At 58.5% G+C, this 16,164-nt stretch overlaps 1 protein-coding gene across 3 annotated transcripts in view; it reads right to left on the bottom strand.

The window, feature by feature from the left end:
• ARHGAP8 (Rho GTPase activating protein 8) overlaps positions 1-16,164 on the bottom strand; it is a 60,014-nt gene extending 43,850 nt beyond the window's left edge. Inside the window, exons 1-3 of one of the 3 annotated variants that reach the window (XM_042993502.1) lie at positions 16,090-16,164; positions 6,283-6,401; positions 2,754-2,897 (exon numbers count right to left, since the gene is read on the bottom strand). In XM_042993502.1, coding sequence (XP_042849436.1) covers positions 2,754-2,897; positions 6,283-6,319 — 181 coding nt within the window. In that variant the 5' untranslated portion in view covers positions 6,320-6,401; positions 16,090-16,164. Of the gene's footprint in view, positions 1-2,753; positions 2,898-6,282; positions 6,402-13,936; positions 14,022-16,089 lie in introns of those variants that run through there. The other 2 variants (XM_042993501.1, XM_042993503.1) reach the window with 2 other exon arrangements.

Genomic DNA, 16,164 nt, shown 5'->3' with positions numbered 1-16,164 from the left:
CCTAAAAAAAAATTAAAAAGAGCAATGAGCCCCCAACTTACTTCCCAGGGCCCCTGGCTCTTGATTCAATCTCCTGCACCCCTGGAAACCTCACCCTACCATGCGGCAAACCCTTCCCAGGTAGGTTTCTGCTTGTCCTCCAGGCTGACATTGAAAATCTCTCTCAAAGTCATCCCTTCTTCTCCACGCCACCGCCACAGCACAGGCTCGGCCCTCTGTCCTGGCTCCCGCTGGGTCCCCCTGCGGCTGCCATCAGCACCCTCCACACCGCGGCAAGAAGGGTCGCTCTAAACCACAAGCCCCACTCCTCTGCCTCAGGCTCCCCAGAGCCACCAGGACCAAGTGCGAACTCCTGAGCACACCCTTGTGAGGCACTGAGAACACGGTTCCCGCTAAGCAGCCACCCTCAAAAGTACAAAAAGATCTAATGGGAAGCGGTCTGTATGCGATGGGCTTCATTTGTAAAGACTGGGACAGGTTAGGGGCGCCCGGGTGGCTCAGTCGGTTAAGCAGCCAACTTTTGATTTCGGCTCGGGTCATGATCTCGCGGTTCATGAGTTCAAGCCCCACGTCGGGCTCTGTGCTGACAGTGCAGAGCCTGCTTGGGATTCTTTCTCTCTCTCTCTCTCTCTCTCTCTCTGTCTCTCTGCCTCTCCCCTGCCCGTGCAGGCTCTCTCTCAAAATAAACTTAAAAAAAGAGAGACTGGGACAGGCTGAAGGGAAAAGCATGGAGAAGGCGTATCTACCAACGCCAATAAGGCAAAAGCTGGTGCGGCTGTCCTGGCTAGATTAACGTCAGACATGTAGGCGAGGAGTCACCAACACGGGCGCACGGCCGTTGGTAAAGGAGGGCGTTTAGGAACACAAAGGCCAACAACACATCAAGAAGACCTCGCAATCCGAAGTGGACCTGCCCCTAAAAACAAAGCATCAAGACCCACGGAACGAGTGGACAGAACCAAGGGCAGAAACGGACACGTTTCGATCGTGGGCGCTTTGAACACTCCTCAGTCGACAGCTGATGGAAGTAGGGAAGTTAGTAAGGACACAGAAGGTCTGGACGCCGTCAATCAACGGGACGTCGCTGAAACACACAGAACACGCTGCCCGATCCTGGGACACACATTCTTGCCAGGTGTATGAGGGACGTTCACCTAGACAGCTTTCAGGCTGCAGAACCTGTTGATACTCTTAAGGCTACTAAGGGCCTCAAAAGGCTTAAAAAAAAAAAAAAAAAAAGAGTGGGTTGTTTCTATAGAGGTTGACCATACTAGAAACCTAAAAGAAGAGATTTAAAAATTTTTATTCATTCATTTAAAAATAACCCACTGCAGGGCCCCTGGGTGGCTCAGTCGGTTGGGTGTCTGACTCTCGATTTCAGCTCAGGTCACGACCCCAAGGTTGTAGGATCGAGCCCCACGTCAGGCTCCGTGCTGAGTGTGGAACCTGCTTAAGATACTCTCTGTCCCTCTACCCCCTCCCCTGCTCATGCTCCCTCCCTAAAAAATAAAAAAAATGAAATTTAAGAAATTAAAAAGTAAAAATAACCCATTGCATACCAATAATGTATGTTTTGTTCTCAGGAAAAATAACTCTATTTCCTGCCTTCCTTTGGTGGGTACTTGGTCTGTGCTCCCACACTGGGTCCGGTGTTGGGGGAGGGGTAGAGAGAGAGGTGGGGGACACAGAATCCGAAGCAGGCTCCAGGCTCTGAGCTGTCAGCACAGAGCCCGACGTGGGGCTCAAATTCACGAACCGTGAGATCATGACCTGAGCCAAAGTTGGATGCTTCACCGACTGAGCTGCCCAGGCAACTCCCCTGCTACCTAAACCTTAAAGGTTCTCCAGAAGGAACACCTGGGGCTTCAAACGGTTGACCACCTGTCCAACCCCCACCCTCTCCTCGTCTCTCGGAGCTGAGTGTGCACAAAGGACGCCCATCTGTGCCTCCGGGGCCTCCAACTGTTGCAAACCATTCCTCTTTCCTTGACAAGATTCCAGCTCGGTGGGGACAGGAGCTAATGTTTACGGATCTTAGTGCAGCAGTGAGGTGCCAGGGTCCGCGCCTGCGATGGCTAACTCCACGTGTCACCTCGACTGGGCTAAGGGAGGCCCAAGGCGGCTGGGAAGACGTTCCTTCTCGGCGTGTCCGCGAGGGTGTTTGCACAGGAGAGCGGCGTCTGAACGGAGTGAGGAAGGGCACCCTCCCCAGCGCGGGCGGGGGCCTCGACAGAACAAGGGGCACAGGGCGAATCCGCTCTGTGCTTGAGCCGGGAGATCCACTTTCTCCAGCCCGCGGACAGGGGCCCCCGGCGCTCCCGGATCTCCAGAGCTTGCCGGGAGTGCCACCGCCGGCTTGCCGAAGGCAGACCCTGGGACCTCTCCGCCTCCACGGCCGCGAGAGCGCCAATCCCTACGATAAACCTCCTCTCACACGTCTCTCCACGTATCGACCCACACGCTGCCCACGTGAGAAACACACCAAGCGGCCCCGATCCGCTCGCGCCTGGTCACAGCGACGCAACACGTTCCCCCAGCCCCGCCGCTGGCCGTAGGGGAGGCTCGTCTTCTCCGTCCGGACAGGTGTTTGTTCCCTTTGAGGAAGCAGCACAGCACTGCCCTTGGTTAACAACGCCAAGGAGAGGGAGGGAGGCAACTGGGAGGCAGCCTGATGAACCCACCCCCCACCCCACGGGGCCCACGGGAACGCCGGCACCTGTCGGGAATCCTGGGACCGCCCAGCTGCAACCCACCTGCCACCTGCAGGATACCGTGTCTGGCCACGTCGTAGAAGGGGTGATTCACGCTGAGCGCGGGGTCCTGGCCAGGTGTGGGCACCACCAAGGGCTTTCTCGCTATGCTCAGGGCGGCCGCCTTCTCTTCGTCCCTCTGCAGCTCTGTGGCACACAATGAGGATTACGGGAAGTCAGCTGTGCTCTTGAGAAAGATGGGCAACGAGGGAGCCTCCTGGCGTCTCTTCACAGGACAGTCACCATGCCTCAAGAGTGCATCCACTGTGCGTCTGCTCAGCGTATACCTACTGTGCGCCCATCTCTGTTGTGCACCCACCGTGCGTCCGCTCGGTGCGCACCCTCCCCTCCTGTGCACCCACTGTGCTTCTGCTCGGTGGGCACCCTCCCCTCCTGTGCACCCACTATGCGTCTGCTCGGTGGGCACCCACCTCTCCTGTGGACCCACTATGCATCTTCTCGGTGCGCACCCTCCCCTCCTGTGGACCCACTGTGCGTCTGCTCAATGCGCACCCTCCCCTCCTGTGCACCCACTGTGCGTCTGCTCGGTGCGCACCCACCTCTCCTGTGGACCCACTGTGCGTCTGCTCGGTGCGCACCCTCCCCTCCTGTGCACCCACTGTGCGTCTGCTCAGCGTATACCTACTGTGCGCCCATCTCTGTTGTGCACCCACTGTGCGTCTGCTCGGTGCGCACCCTCCCCTCCTGTGCACCCACTGTGCGTCTGCTCGGTGCGCACCCTCCCCTCCTGTGCACCCACTGTGCGTCTGCTCGGTGCGCACCCTCCCCTCCTGTACACCCACTGTGCGTCTGCTCGGTGCGCACCCTCCCCTCCTGTGCACCCACTGTGCGTCTGCTCGGTGCGCACCCTCCCCTCCTGTGCACCCACTGTGCGTCTGCTCAGTGGGCACCCACCTCTCCTGTGGACCCACTGTGCGTCTGCTCAGTGCGCACCCTCCCCTCCTGTGCACCCACTGTGCATCTGCTCAGTGGGCACCCACCTCTCCTGTGGACCCACTGTGCGTCTGCTCGGTGTGCACCCTCCCCTCCTGTGCACCCACTGTGCGTCTGCTCAGTGGGCACCCACCTCTCCTGTGGACCCACTATGCGTCTGTTCGGTGTGCACCCACCATGCCCCATCTCTGCTTTGCGCCCACTATGCACCCACCCCTCCTGTGCACCCACTATGCGTCTGCTCAGTGGGCACAACCACGGAGGGATAAAATGAGACCTGGGGCGAATACTGTCCTCCACGCTGACAGGAGTGGAAACTGAGGCTCAGAGACAGGGAATGAGTTGCCCAAGGTCACAATGCTCATTGGCAGTGGAGTGTGGATTTGCACTTGATTTCCCAACTCCAAATTCCAACCCAGGCCCTCCTGGAAAATGTGGATCCAGGCAGCCGGCAGGAAACCGTGGCTGGGTTGAGGGCAGAAGGGGGTCACTGTGCCTCGAAGTAGGAAGGAGTGCTGTCTCCCAGTTTAATTTTAGTAGGTGAGGTTCCTTCATATAAAACAAATCAAGACTGGGGTGCTTGGGTGGCTCAGTCGGTTAAGCGTCCGACTTCGGCTCGGGTCACGATCTCGCGGTCCGTGAGTTCGAGCCCCGCGTCGGGCTCTGTGCTGACAGCTCAGAGCCTGGAGCCTGTTTCGGATTCTGTGTCTCCCTCTCTCTGACCCTCCCCCGTTCATGCTCCGTCTCTGTCTCAAAAATAAACGTTAAAAAAAAAAAAATAATTAAAAAATAAATGAATAAATAAAACAAATCAAGACGGAGGTGTTTCCAACGGGAAACAGAACGGGGCCTTCAAATTTCGGGTGAGAGCAGACTGCGGTCCCCAGATGTCCTGGGTGGAAGAGTGTTGCTCCGAGATTCACGTCTGCCTGGAAGCTCACATGTGACCTTATGTGGAAACAGCGCCTGTAGAGAGGAAATTAGTTCAGACGAGGTCACACTGGATCAGGGTGGGCCCTACACCCGATGCCTGGGGTCCTGCTAAGAGAAGAGACACGGAGGGAAGACGGCTGCCGGAAGCACGCTGACATGCGAGCCGTGTACGATGTTCAAGCGAGTCGGAGGCAACGGTGCGCCCCAGAGAACTGGAAACGGGAATTCTAACAAATACAAGTGCGCGCCGAGGTCACAGCAGCACCCTTCACAACAGCCGGAAAGTGGCCCCGGCCACGTGTCCGTCGTGGATGAGTGGACACAGTGTGGGCTGCCCACGCGATGCAGTACTATTTGGCCGCAAGAGGAACGTGGTACTGACCTGCGCCACGATACAGACCGCCCTGAAAATATTAGGCTACGTTGAAGAAGCCAGGCCACAGGATGCGGGATTCCATTTTCACGAAGTGCCCGGGACGGATAAATCCACGGAGTCAGAAAGCAGACTGATGCCTGCCCGGGGCTGAGGGAAGGAGTGACTGCCCAATGGGGTGTGGGGTTTCCTTTTGGGGCGAAGCAAATGTTCTAACAGGTGGATACACTACACGTTACGCATGAGCTAAATACTTCCCGATGGCTCCTTTTGTGCCATGTTAATTTCACCTCCGTAAAAAACCGAAAACAACGGTTCAGCACACGGGGGCCCGGCCACAAGGAAACGTGAGGAGGCAGAACAGACCGGACCATCTTAAGGAAGGCAGCGGACGGAGGAAACAAGGATGCTCTTCCCGCATCCCTAACCACACCGCTGACATCGGGCTCGCTGTCCTGCCCCCGTACGGACCCAAGCGAGAGACGCTTGACTGTGCCGCACGCCTTAAAGCAGCAAGGGGAGCAAACCGGAAGGCGTAATTAATGGCGGGCTCCCGGGAGCCCGAATCGAGCAGCACAGGCAGACGCAGCCAAGGCTCCCCCCGGCATCGGGCGCGACGCACTGATGCTGCATCGCAGAACGGAAAGGCATTTCTCTCAGGGCCACGGGCCTTCGGCGGATCCTCGGGAGCCACTCCGGGTTATTGCGAACCTTGAGGACAGATGGGCACTAGAGGGAGACGAACGGGGGGGCCTGGCCCCGGTGCGCGTAGCAGGAACAGGCTCGCGCGGAAACACGTGCACACGTGATGCTAACCAAACCGCCAAGGGGTGGGTCTATGCAGAGGCCCTCCCCGCAGCTTGGCCCCTGTCACGGGGTGCCCTCAGCCGGGTGTTCCAGTCACCCCGGGCCTCAGTTTGCTTGTCTGTAAGATGGGGATGTGGACGCTGGCACCCTGGCGGGTAGCCTCAAGCAGTGAATGAGGATGTTATCCCATCTGAGCCTCATAACAACCCAGGAAGGTGGCCCCATCTCAGAGGGGCTCACCCAAATTTGCAAAAAAAGAACCCTGGAAAGATTAAAAAGTCACTACCTGGGGCTAACGGGGGTGGGGAAGGGGTAAGACCCCAGATGAAGGAGAAGGACAACCTCGCCAAGCCCTTCTTACAGGGCTAGACTTTTCCAGCCACGTAAGCGTGTTAGTATCTGTTTAAAGCAAACATCCGCCAACGGCCTCCTCGCGGGACGAGGCTGGAAGGAGAACGCGCTTACCTATTTCGGCCAGCTCCTCCAGGTCCGGCTGGGACATGTTCTGCTGCTCTCCAGGGTGGCCCAGCACACGGCCCCGATGCCACCTCTCAGGGGTCCGGGCACGGGGTCCTTCCGACACCCTGAGGGAGAAGCACACGGAACCCGGGGACATTGAACACACACGTGCACACGAGGGCTCAAGGAATGAAGGAAACACCCTTCAAGCGAACGCCAGGGCACAGCCCCCCCGGCCCCCGCTGCCTACGCCGCGTGCACGACAGGACGATGCTGGGGACACACGCTATGCAGAGTCCAGGCCTGCAGTCACACGGGCGGGGGGTTCCTGGCTGGACAGAGCGGACAGGTGTCCTCTTGGCCACCGGCATCCCCCCCCCCCCCCCGCCCCCGCCGGTAATCACCGGCTTTCCCCCACACACGCACACATGCACGTACGTCCACACGTGCAGAGTCCGTGTGCACACCATATGCACACACAGCCCGTGCAACGTTGAAGGAAGCTCCACTTTGGGCACCGAGGACAGAACCAGGGGTCTTTGCCTGGCCAGTCACGGCACCAAATTCCCTGAGCTGCGGAGATGGGCTCAGGAGTGACCACATGCCCCCTGCTGTTCCAACCAGAGTGAACTCTGAGACTTCTATCGAAGCTCCTGAGAATACTTCTTTTTTTCTTAGTTTATTTATTTATTTTGAGAGAGAGAGAGAGAGGGCACACAGTGGGGGACAGGCAGAGAGCGAGGGAGAGAGAGAATCCCAAGCAGGCTCCCAGCTCAGAGCCCAGCGTGTGGCTCTAACTCACGAACCGTGAGATCACGACCTGAGCTAAAATCGAGAGTCGGACGCTTAACAAAGACTGAGCTACCCGGGCACCCCTGAGAAGAGATACTTCTTAAATGTGTCCTGCTGTGCCCAAACCTGGAGGACATGGGCCGGGAACCACCAAAGGTCACCACCTGGAACTTGAAAAAATGAAGCCAAAGGCAGAAGACACAGCAAGATAGAGAAACAGTCCCTAAAACACTATGCGCCTGGATCCAGCTGCACCTGAATGCAAAGATCCCATAAATCCTCTCTTCCGCGTAAGCCGGTTTGGGTTACAGACAACCTGTCACTTTTTTTTTTTTTTTTAACTTTTTGACGTTTATTCATTTTTGGGGGGTGGGGAGAGAATGAGTGGGGGAGGGGTAGAGAGAGAGACAGTGACTCCGTAACGAATGGCACGAGTTTCTGGATCATGCACGTGTGTGTTCTCTTCTGACCAGTTTCTGCACTCTGGACAACTGTGACCAAGAAACAGCTGTAGGGGCGGCTGCTTGCCTCAGTCGGTTCAGCGTCCAACTCTTGATTTCGGCTCGGGTCATGATCCCACATGTGTGGGTTGGAACCCCCCCATCGGACTCTATGCTGAGTGTGCAGAACCTGCTTGGGATTCTCTCCCCCTCCCCCCTCTGCCCCTCACACACTCTCTCTCTCTCTCTCTCTCTGCCCCTCCTGCCCTCCCCTGGCTCTCTCTCTCATAATAAATAAACAAACACTTTAAAAAACAACTGTAGATGGGAGTTAGGAGGCTGGAATGCTGCCCTTGCCCAGCCCCCTCACGCTGAGAAAGGCCACTGTCCCCATTTACCAGAGAACAAAACTGAGGCCAAGGGGCTGTGCACACAGGCCCGAGTCAGCCCCAGGGTGCCTCCACTTGCTCTGGGCTCCTCACAGCTTCTCCCTGGCGCGCGTGTGCCTAGGCTCTCCCCATTTCCCACTTCTGGGAGCCACGACACTGACTCCTGAGGTCACCTGACCCTGGAGGCCACGGCTTCTGAGGGCAGGGAAGGTAGATGGGGTGACGGCCGCACAGCCAGCCGGCCGGGGCCGGGGTGCACACAGGGGATCGGGCTTGATCCCTGGCAGGAACGGGGTGCACAGAGCACCAGGCAGGGGAGGCCCCGCACCGCCCGACCCGGACCCCAAGGCCCACTCTGTGCACGTCAGGAACGCCGGGCCCTCTTCCCAGTCCAGCTCTCCCCAAGCCGGAGGCAGCTGGCTGGGGACCTGGGAGGACAGGAGGGGGACACCGGGCCTGGCTGAGAGGCCCTGCTGCTGGCAGAGAAACTGAGTAAAGAAACTCAATCGCCTGCGCCCTCACTCTGGGCGCGGCCACGGCAGCTGGTCTGCGAGGAGCGGTGGCCAGGAAGCCTGGTGAGACGAGAACTCTCCTCAGGTTAGTCATTCGTCCCTGGGCCACCCAACCAGGCTGGCGGCCGGGCACAGGGGTGCCAAGGGCCATTGCTGCCTGGGGCGGGGGAAAACCCAGCCTTGTGGGGGGGACGCACCGCCACCCCGTCATTCCACTTTTCCCTTACAACAGGCAAGAGGGGCTCCCTGATGTCTGATGACGGAAGGGGGCCACCCTGTCCCCACCCCCAGAGTCCCACCCGCCCCTTTCGTGGGCTAGCCTGGGATGATAAGCCCGTTACAGGCCAGACAAACAGCTTGAAAGCAATCTTCTGGAGGCACCTCTTGAGGGACCCACCCGACCCAGGGGAGGAGAATCCTTCTGGAACATTCCTGCTTCAAAGCCTCACAGGGGGCACCAACCACCAGGGGGAACAGCCAGAGCGGACCCAGGCCTCTTCCTCCTCCACTGCCCGTGGGGAAAGGCCTCCCTGCGACGCAGCACATCTGGAAGTCCTGGCGAGGCGGAGTCGGGAGTTCAAAGCTCCCAAAGGCAAGAAGGCTCTGTGTTTCCTCCAGAGTCTGCTTCGGTTAAAGCAGAGTAATATTTACTCCTTTTTTCCCTTACAGGCTCAAAACCTTTACCCCGATCCCCTATCTCAAAATGCACAGACAGCTGTATTTGTTTTAAAGTCTGTACGCCCAGATGGTGGGCTCGTCGCACATAATCGGTGCCTTGTGGCAACAGCTAGTCTGGGGGAGGGGGAGCCCTGTGAGCTGCCCGCCCTCCCCCCCCACGACCGTAATCCTACACTGGAAAAGAAACCCAGGCTCTCCCCACCATCCCAGAGTGCTCCGCAGGCTGGCTTGCACCAGAGGCCTCCCCCAACCCTCCACACCCCTCCGCTGCAGGCCGTCGGTGGGACCCCACCCCACACAGGACGGGAGTGCGGCCAGGGCAGGGGAAGGAAGCCCATCCTCAGTGCTGTTGCTCAGGAGCCCAGGGGTTCCTCGGGAAGGCCGCCAGGCACAGGTGGCCTGTCTTCCCAGGTCCAGGAGCCCAAACGCTGCCGACTGGCTGGCTGGGCATCCAGGGGGGCAGAGGGCTCTGGCACCAGGGTGAGTCTGGTCCCACTGGCCTTGTGATGGTTGATTTTATGTGTCAACTTGTCTGGCCAATGGTGCCCAGTTGTTGGTCAAACACTAGCTCAGATGCTGCCTTGGAGGTATTTGTAGATGTCGTTAACGTTTACAATCAGCTGACCCTGCTTAAAACAGATGATGCACCGTAATGGGGGGTGGGCCTCATCTAATCAGGTGAAGACCTTAAGCGCAAACAGGTTTTTTTCAGGGAACAACTTCCGCCTCAAGACTACAACATAAAGGAGTGCCTGGGTGGTTCAGGTGGTTAAGCGTCTGAGTCTTGATTTCAGCTCAGCTCATGATCTCGGGGTTCGTGAATTGAAGCCCCGCGTCGGGCTCTGTGCTGACAGTGGGAGCCTGGACCCTGCTTCGGATTCTGTGTCTCCCTCCCTCTCTGCCCCTGCCCCACGCTCTCGCTCTCTCAAAAATAAACACAAAAAAATAAACTTTAAAGAATCACAAAACAGCGACACAAGGCAGGACCACAGTGAACATACTGTGCCATCAACTCTCACTGTACAGCAAGAAAACTGAGGCCCAGAGAGGGTGAGGGACTTGCCCCCAGTCACACAGCAAGTCAGTGGAGAGCTGGATCTTAAAACCAGGACTCCTGACTCCAGCCTAGAACCAGAATGACTCCACATTTGGTGGGAAATCGTCAACCAAACTTTTTTAAATGCAAAGAGGAAAGGAACCACTGGCACATCCCATCACCCCGCCCCAACCACAGTTAATTCAGTCTCGTTGTTGCTTTCAGGAAGTTCAAGGTGTTGCTCTGTGTCGGGCCAGGATTCAACCAGGAATCCTCGGCTGGTGTCTGCAATGGGACCCCGCCCCCTCCTCATCAAGTGTCTTGAACTGTTATTTGAATCTCACGCTACAAACGGACCCCCTGGCATTTACGACCAGCCCTCGCAGGTGCCTTCTCGTAGCCGTGTGAGCAAACCTGTGCCTTGATGGGAAACTACACCTTGTCCAGAACAGAGAACACCCTTTGGGGTTGACCCCACCCCTGGGAGCTAGTTTACAACTGCACACTGCTGTCGGCTGAGAGCAACACGAATAATTCTCGCCTACAGACGTGCAAATTCCATCCTGTCTGGTGGGCTTCTCTCCCTTCCCCGCCCTCCTCCCCCCAAATGCCCCAAATCGCCTCCATTTTCATTTCGACCCTCCCGATCTGCAAGTGCCTCTGTACTTCAGATCCTTTCGACCCAGTGACAGCGTGTGCCTGGTTCCCTCATAAGTTAAATAAAATCTTTCACTGTGTTCATTGTTCCATCAGTAGGACAGTCAGGGTTTTCTGCCTTCTTTGAAAATTATCGTTTGATGGGACTTTGCTCTGGGCGCCTGGAGCCTTGCAAGGAAGGGACGCTGAATGAAGGAAAGGCATTTGTATCCCTGCCTTACTAACAAGAAAACAGGGGCATAGAGGATAAGGCCCCACTGCCCGGGGTTTAAGTCCAGCTTGGACTCCACCCTCGCCCCTCACCCCGGGCCTCCTTCTCCTCTCTCTCTCCCATGGCCACGGCCACAGAAACCCAGCGCATCCGAGGCTTTCCCAAACCCCACGCTGCTCCCACCTACCCCAGGGCCTTGACACAGACTCTTCCCTGAGCCTTTTAAGTTCTTTCCGCCCCCATGAGGTTTGCTCCAAACAACAAATATGTTATTCCAACACCGCTTCTCTGATTCTCTGACATGAACTGGGGTCCTACAATGCAATCCTGTTCTGACACAAACTACCAGGAGTCAGCACAGACCCCACTGCTTAATGGCTCAGTCCCACAGTGACTGTCCCCATTTCGGACACCAGTCCCGAGTCCCAGGTTCCCAGGCTGTTGCACTTGTGTCTGACTTGGCTACAAGTTCGGGGGTTCCCACAACCCCCATTCAGGTTCAGCAATTCAGTAGAACAATTCACAAACTCAGGAAAGTGCTTCACTTATGGTCACAGGCTCGCGGAACGGGATACGACTCAGGACCAGGCAAACAGGAGCCGCACAGGGCGAGCGCTGGAGACGGGGGTGTGCACGGAGCCTCCCGCCCACCCTGGGGGCGCCACCCTCCCAGCACATCAATGTGCTCACCAACCTGGAAGCTTCTCGGTTTCAGAGCTTTTACCCCTTACCCGTCGCGGGAGCCGGGCGTGGCTGAATCACGGCCGTGGGGGATGGCCCCTCCCTGGAAGTTGAGGGGTGGGGCTGAAAGCTCTAACCCTCTAATCAGGATTGGGTGGGGGGGGAGATACTCTGGCCACCAGCCCCATCCCCATGCTATCAGAGGGCCCAGCCGAGTCGCCTCATTAGCATGAACTCAGGCAAGGTCAAAAGGGATCCTTTACGAATAAGAAAAGACACCGCCCTCAGGAGGGTGCCCAGGGTTCTCAGGGGCCCCCTGCCAGGAAATGGGACAGAGACCAAATACTCTTTACCCTTTATCCTCGGACCGTGTTAGAGGGCTCCCCCTCTGCAGACTCCCCCACAGGGTTAGTGGCCCTCACCCCGTCCGTAAACCTGCACCGGCTGCAAACGTGTGCCTGTTTCTGTGGCCCTTAGGCTGATGTTACCACGGGCCGCCCTCACCAGATCAGTTTCAGGAGGGCCGAGCTGCAGTGTGGGCTTGTTAAAACGGGATCCCGAGAACCCAGCTCCGTGCAGACACTACAAATGGGCCCTTTCTCCTCGGCGGCGACTTTGGGGCACCAGCCCGTCACCCTCCACCAGAGCCCGCCCACCTCAACTCCCGCCAAGCTGAGCTGTGAGCCCTGAATTATAAACAGATGAGCTCAGTGGTTTGAAATCTCTTTCGCATAGGATCCAGGTTGCCACGTGCCTGCTCTGGTCCACCGTCTCCAGCCGGCGCAGCACCCCCCGCCCCGGCTGCTTTACAATAACACACAAGTAAGAAAGGGAGACAGGAGGTGAGTAGGTGGGGGGGAGTGGGTTGGAGGCCCCAGGTGGGGGGAGCCTAGGCCAGGCTTGGCTGCAGCATGGCCGTGGTTGACGCTGGGATCCTGCTTACTTCTGAATATCTGACGTTCTCCATAAATAAGAAAACACAAATGAATAAAGAACGCAAGGTGTTGTAACAGCACAGAACCGAAGCTGGTGACCTGGGAGTTACGGGAGCCTCAGAAGCAGCAAGAACTTAGCGGAGAACAAGGTCTAAAGAAGAAGCAATTTCCAGGGGCGCCTGGGTGGCTCAGGCGGTTAAGCGTCCGACTTCGGCTCAGGTCACGATCTCACCGTGTGTGGGTTCGAGCCCCTCGTCGGGCTCTGTGCCGACAGCTCAGAGCCTGGAGCCTGCTTCGGATTCCCTCTCTCTGCCCCTCCCCTGCTCACTCTCGGTCTCTCAAAAATGAATAAACGTTAAAAAAAAAAAAAAAAAAAAAAAAAGGAGGCAATTTCCAGAAGCCCCACCCAGGCCCGCTGGTTCAAAATCCTCCCCGGCTTCAACCACCAAAGCTCTCCTGAAGATAACAAACGGTGCCAGCCCAGACAGCCTACCTCCCGCCCGCGTTTTCTTGGCTGGTTTTAATTTGACCCTGAGTGGGGGAAGGGAGGGGACCGCTCCCCTGCAGTTTCTGGACTCCTGACCTGCCAAACCAGTTCCTTCTGATGGACAGTCACCGGGCTAACTCACGGCTCGGCTCTGTCCAGCGTCACTGAAGAAAGAACCGCTCTGCCCCTCGGCCAAGGGCAGGACCGGGTTCCACACAAGCTCGCCCTTCCTGCTTTCCCCGCGCTCAGTGGGCAGAACGGATACTGACACTTACAAAGGTGTTCGGAGGCGCTTCGCACAAATTAACAACCCCGACGACCCCACGAGTAGCTAATAACACTGTATTTTGCAAATGGGACACCAGGGCACGGGGCGGCTACGGCTCTGGTTGGCAGCTGCAGGCCACACGGCCGGGGGTCAGGGAGGTGGGGGAGTCAGGCCGAGCACCCGACCCCCACTGAGTGCCCACGTACTCCCGCTGAGCCGCAGGGCAGCCTGCTGACGCAGCCCGTTTGAGAGGTCAGCAAACGGTAGCCATGACCCAGCCGGGTCTCCAGCCTTCCAGGGACCCGGAAACTTGGACTGCACCCGGGGCCTCCGCGTGAGGTCGCTGGGGCAGGACTCAGGAGCGGTACGTCACTTGCAAGAGCCCCACACCGGGCATCCTCCAGGCCGTCCCCACCCAGTACCGGACCCGGAAGGGCTCCCCTCAAATGGGCCCCAGGAGGCCCGGGGAGCCTCTGGATACACCCAGCGAGTGTTCTCTGAGCATGGGTTTTCACTTAAGGATTGAGGGAAACGTTTAACAATGTATCTGAAAAACTGAACACATCATTCTTACATCGCCATGCCGATTTCCTCGAGATCAGAAGGGCAGTCACCGGCCGACTCTGACTGTCCCCACCACGAAGGCAGACCTCAGTGCCCTGGAAGGAGCCACAGCACAGCGGGCATCAAAGCTGGCTCTCCACTCACTCACTGGCCCTGCGACCTCGGAAAGGCGCCCGAGCCGCCTTGCCTCAGTTTCCCCATCCCTGAAAGAGGGTTAGAATCAAGGAATGGGATGGGTTCTTGGGTGGGGGGAAAGACAAGCACCCCGGGGGACATCCGGGTGGTCCAAGCTCTTACTGTCTCCTCTTTAACTGAAGCGCCCACAACTGACTTGGCCTGGAACCAGCTTAGTAGGGAGATGCCATTGGTCCACAGGATGTCTCATCAAGTCAGCATCCAGACCTCAAAACACCTCGCTGAGGTCACCTTCCAATGACTCCAGTGACGTTTTCCAAGTAAATTCCTGATGGCTCCACCTATGGTACCCCACAGGCATTTCCAGCCCAGCTTACAGGTGAATTATCCCCCACCCTCTGGGTGACCTCAACATGCATACCTTCCTGCCCACCTCCCATCCATCTTCCAGTTCGATGGCTGCCTCCTCCAGGATGCCCTCCCTGACCTCCCACTAGCCACTGGCCTCCCTCTGGGTCCCCTGTGGGCAGGGACTGTGGAGATAGATGGCTGTCCACACAGAGTAGCTGGGCTCGGGCCAGTACCCTGGGTCCCTGTTCGCCCCTGCCCCCCCCGCAGCGTTGGATTAAAGGAGGAACTCACAAACAAGGCCCCCAAAGTGCCAACAGAAACCACCCAAAGGAGGTTTACTGTTGAGTCTTAATTTAAATTTTGAGTTTCTACCTGGACAAACGTCAACACTGCCTTTCACAGACACGCTGGAGCACAGCACAGCGCTCTCTGGAACCCGCCCAGCCTCTGACGCGAACAAAACCTCAAAGTCTGTGGTGGCCAGACAGCCAAGGCCATGTGCCCACCCCACCAAACTAGGACTCACAGGAAGCCCTGCCCTGTGCCCCGCTTCCTGAGGATTCCGCGGGGCCTTCTCCGGGGACCTTAGCCACCACCCTTCACACACCTCCCGAGGCAGCGGGGACCCCCAAGCCAGTGCTGCTGTCAGTGACCCTGGGAATTCTCAGGCCGGCCGATGCCAGGGGCTGAGAACAGTGAAAGCAGCCAAGACCTCTCTCCTGACGGGTTCCGGAGGCTGACCGGCCGGGGATCTGTTTCTGGCCCACTGATTCTGGCTTCTATCCTCCCTGCTGACCCAGCCAGCAGCCCAGCCAGCGGCCTGGAGTTTGAATAAGCCTAGCGCCTAATCTGCCTCTGTTTTCTCATCTGGGAAGTGGAAAGATGCCCCCCACCTCCCTGCTTCGGTGTGAGGGGGTGCTGATGTGCCTGAAGTGCCACCCTGCGTCATGGGAGAACCCGAATTAGGGAAGGAAAAAGGGGGGCAGCAAGTGTGAACTGAGACAGCCTATCCAGACGGAAACACAAAAGTGGGGGAGACCTGGGGAGGGAGGGTGCGGGGGGCAAGGAGGAGGAGACAGAGGAAAAGGGAGAGGAGGAGGAAGGCGGGGAGCAGGGAGGAAGGGGTGCTGGGCAAGGAGGGGGAGGAGAAGCCGGGAGCAGAGAGGGAGGGGTGCAGGGCTAGAAGGCGAGGGGGTGCAGGAGGAGGAAGAGGGAGGGAAGGAGGGGGGCCGGGAAGGAGGGGTGCGGGGCGGGGAGGAGGAGGAGAGGCGGGGAGGGAGGGGTGCAGGGCGGGGAGGCGGAGGAGAGGCGGGGAGGGAGGAGAGGCGGGGAGGGAGGAGAGGCGGGGAGGGAGGGGTGCAGGGCGGGGAGGGGGAGGAGAGGAGGGGAGGGGGAGGAGAGGCGGGGAGGGAGGAGAGGCGGGGAGGGAGGGGTGCAGGGGGGGGTGGAGGAGCGCGCTCCAAGAAAACCAGGGGTGGGGGTGGGGGTGGGGGTGGGGCGGTGAGGGGCAGGGACCCCCGCCGGCCGGGGCGGGGCGGCTGGGTTGGCCCGGGTCACGTGTGGCCGCGCCCACCTGAGCTCCCTCCCCGTCCGGCCGCCGCCTCACACCCTCAGAGCCCGCGTGGCGTCCCCACGCGAGGCACAGGCGGACTCCCTCCCGCGGACACGGGGCCTTACCTGCCTACGGCCCGGCCGGCGCCTCACCTGGGCTCCGCCGTGCGGCCCACTCACCTGGCCCCGCCCCGGAAGCGG

The sequence above is a fragment of the Panthera tigris genome, chromosome B4, assembly GCF_018350195.1.
Source record: "Panthera tigris isolate Pti1 chromosome B4, P.tigris_Pti1_mat1.1, whole genome shotgun sequence".
In the NCBI taxonomy this organism is placed as follows: Eukaryota; Metazoa; Chordata; class Mammalia; order Carnivora; family Felidae; genus Panthera; species Panthera tigris.
Note: the sequence above shows the minus strand (reverse complement) of the source record. Positions and strands in the feature narration are given on the sequence as shown.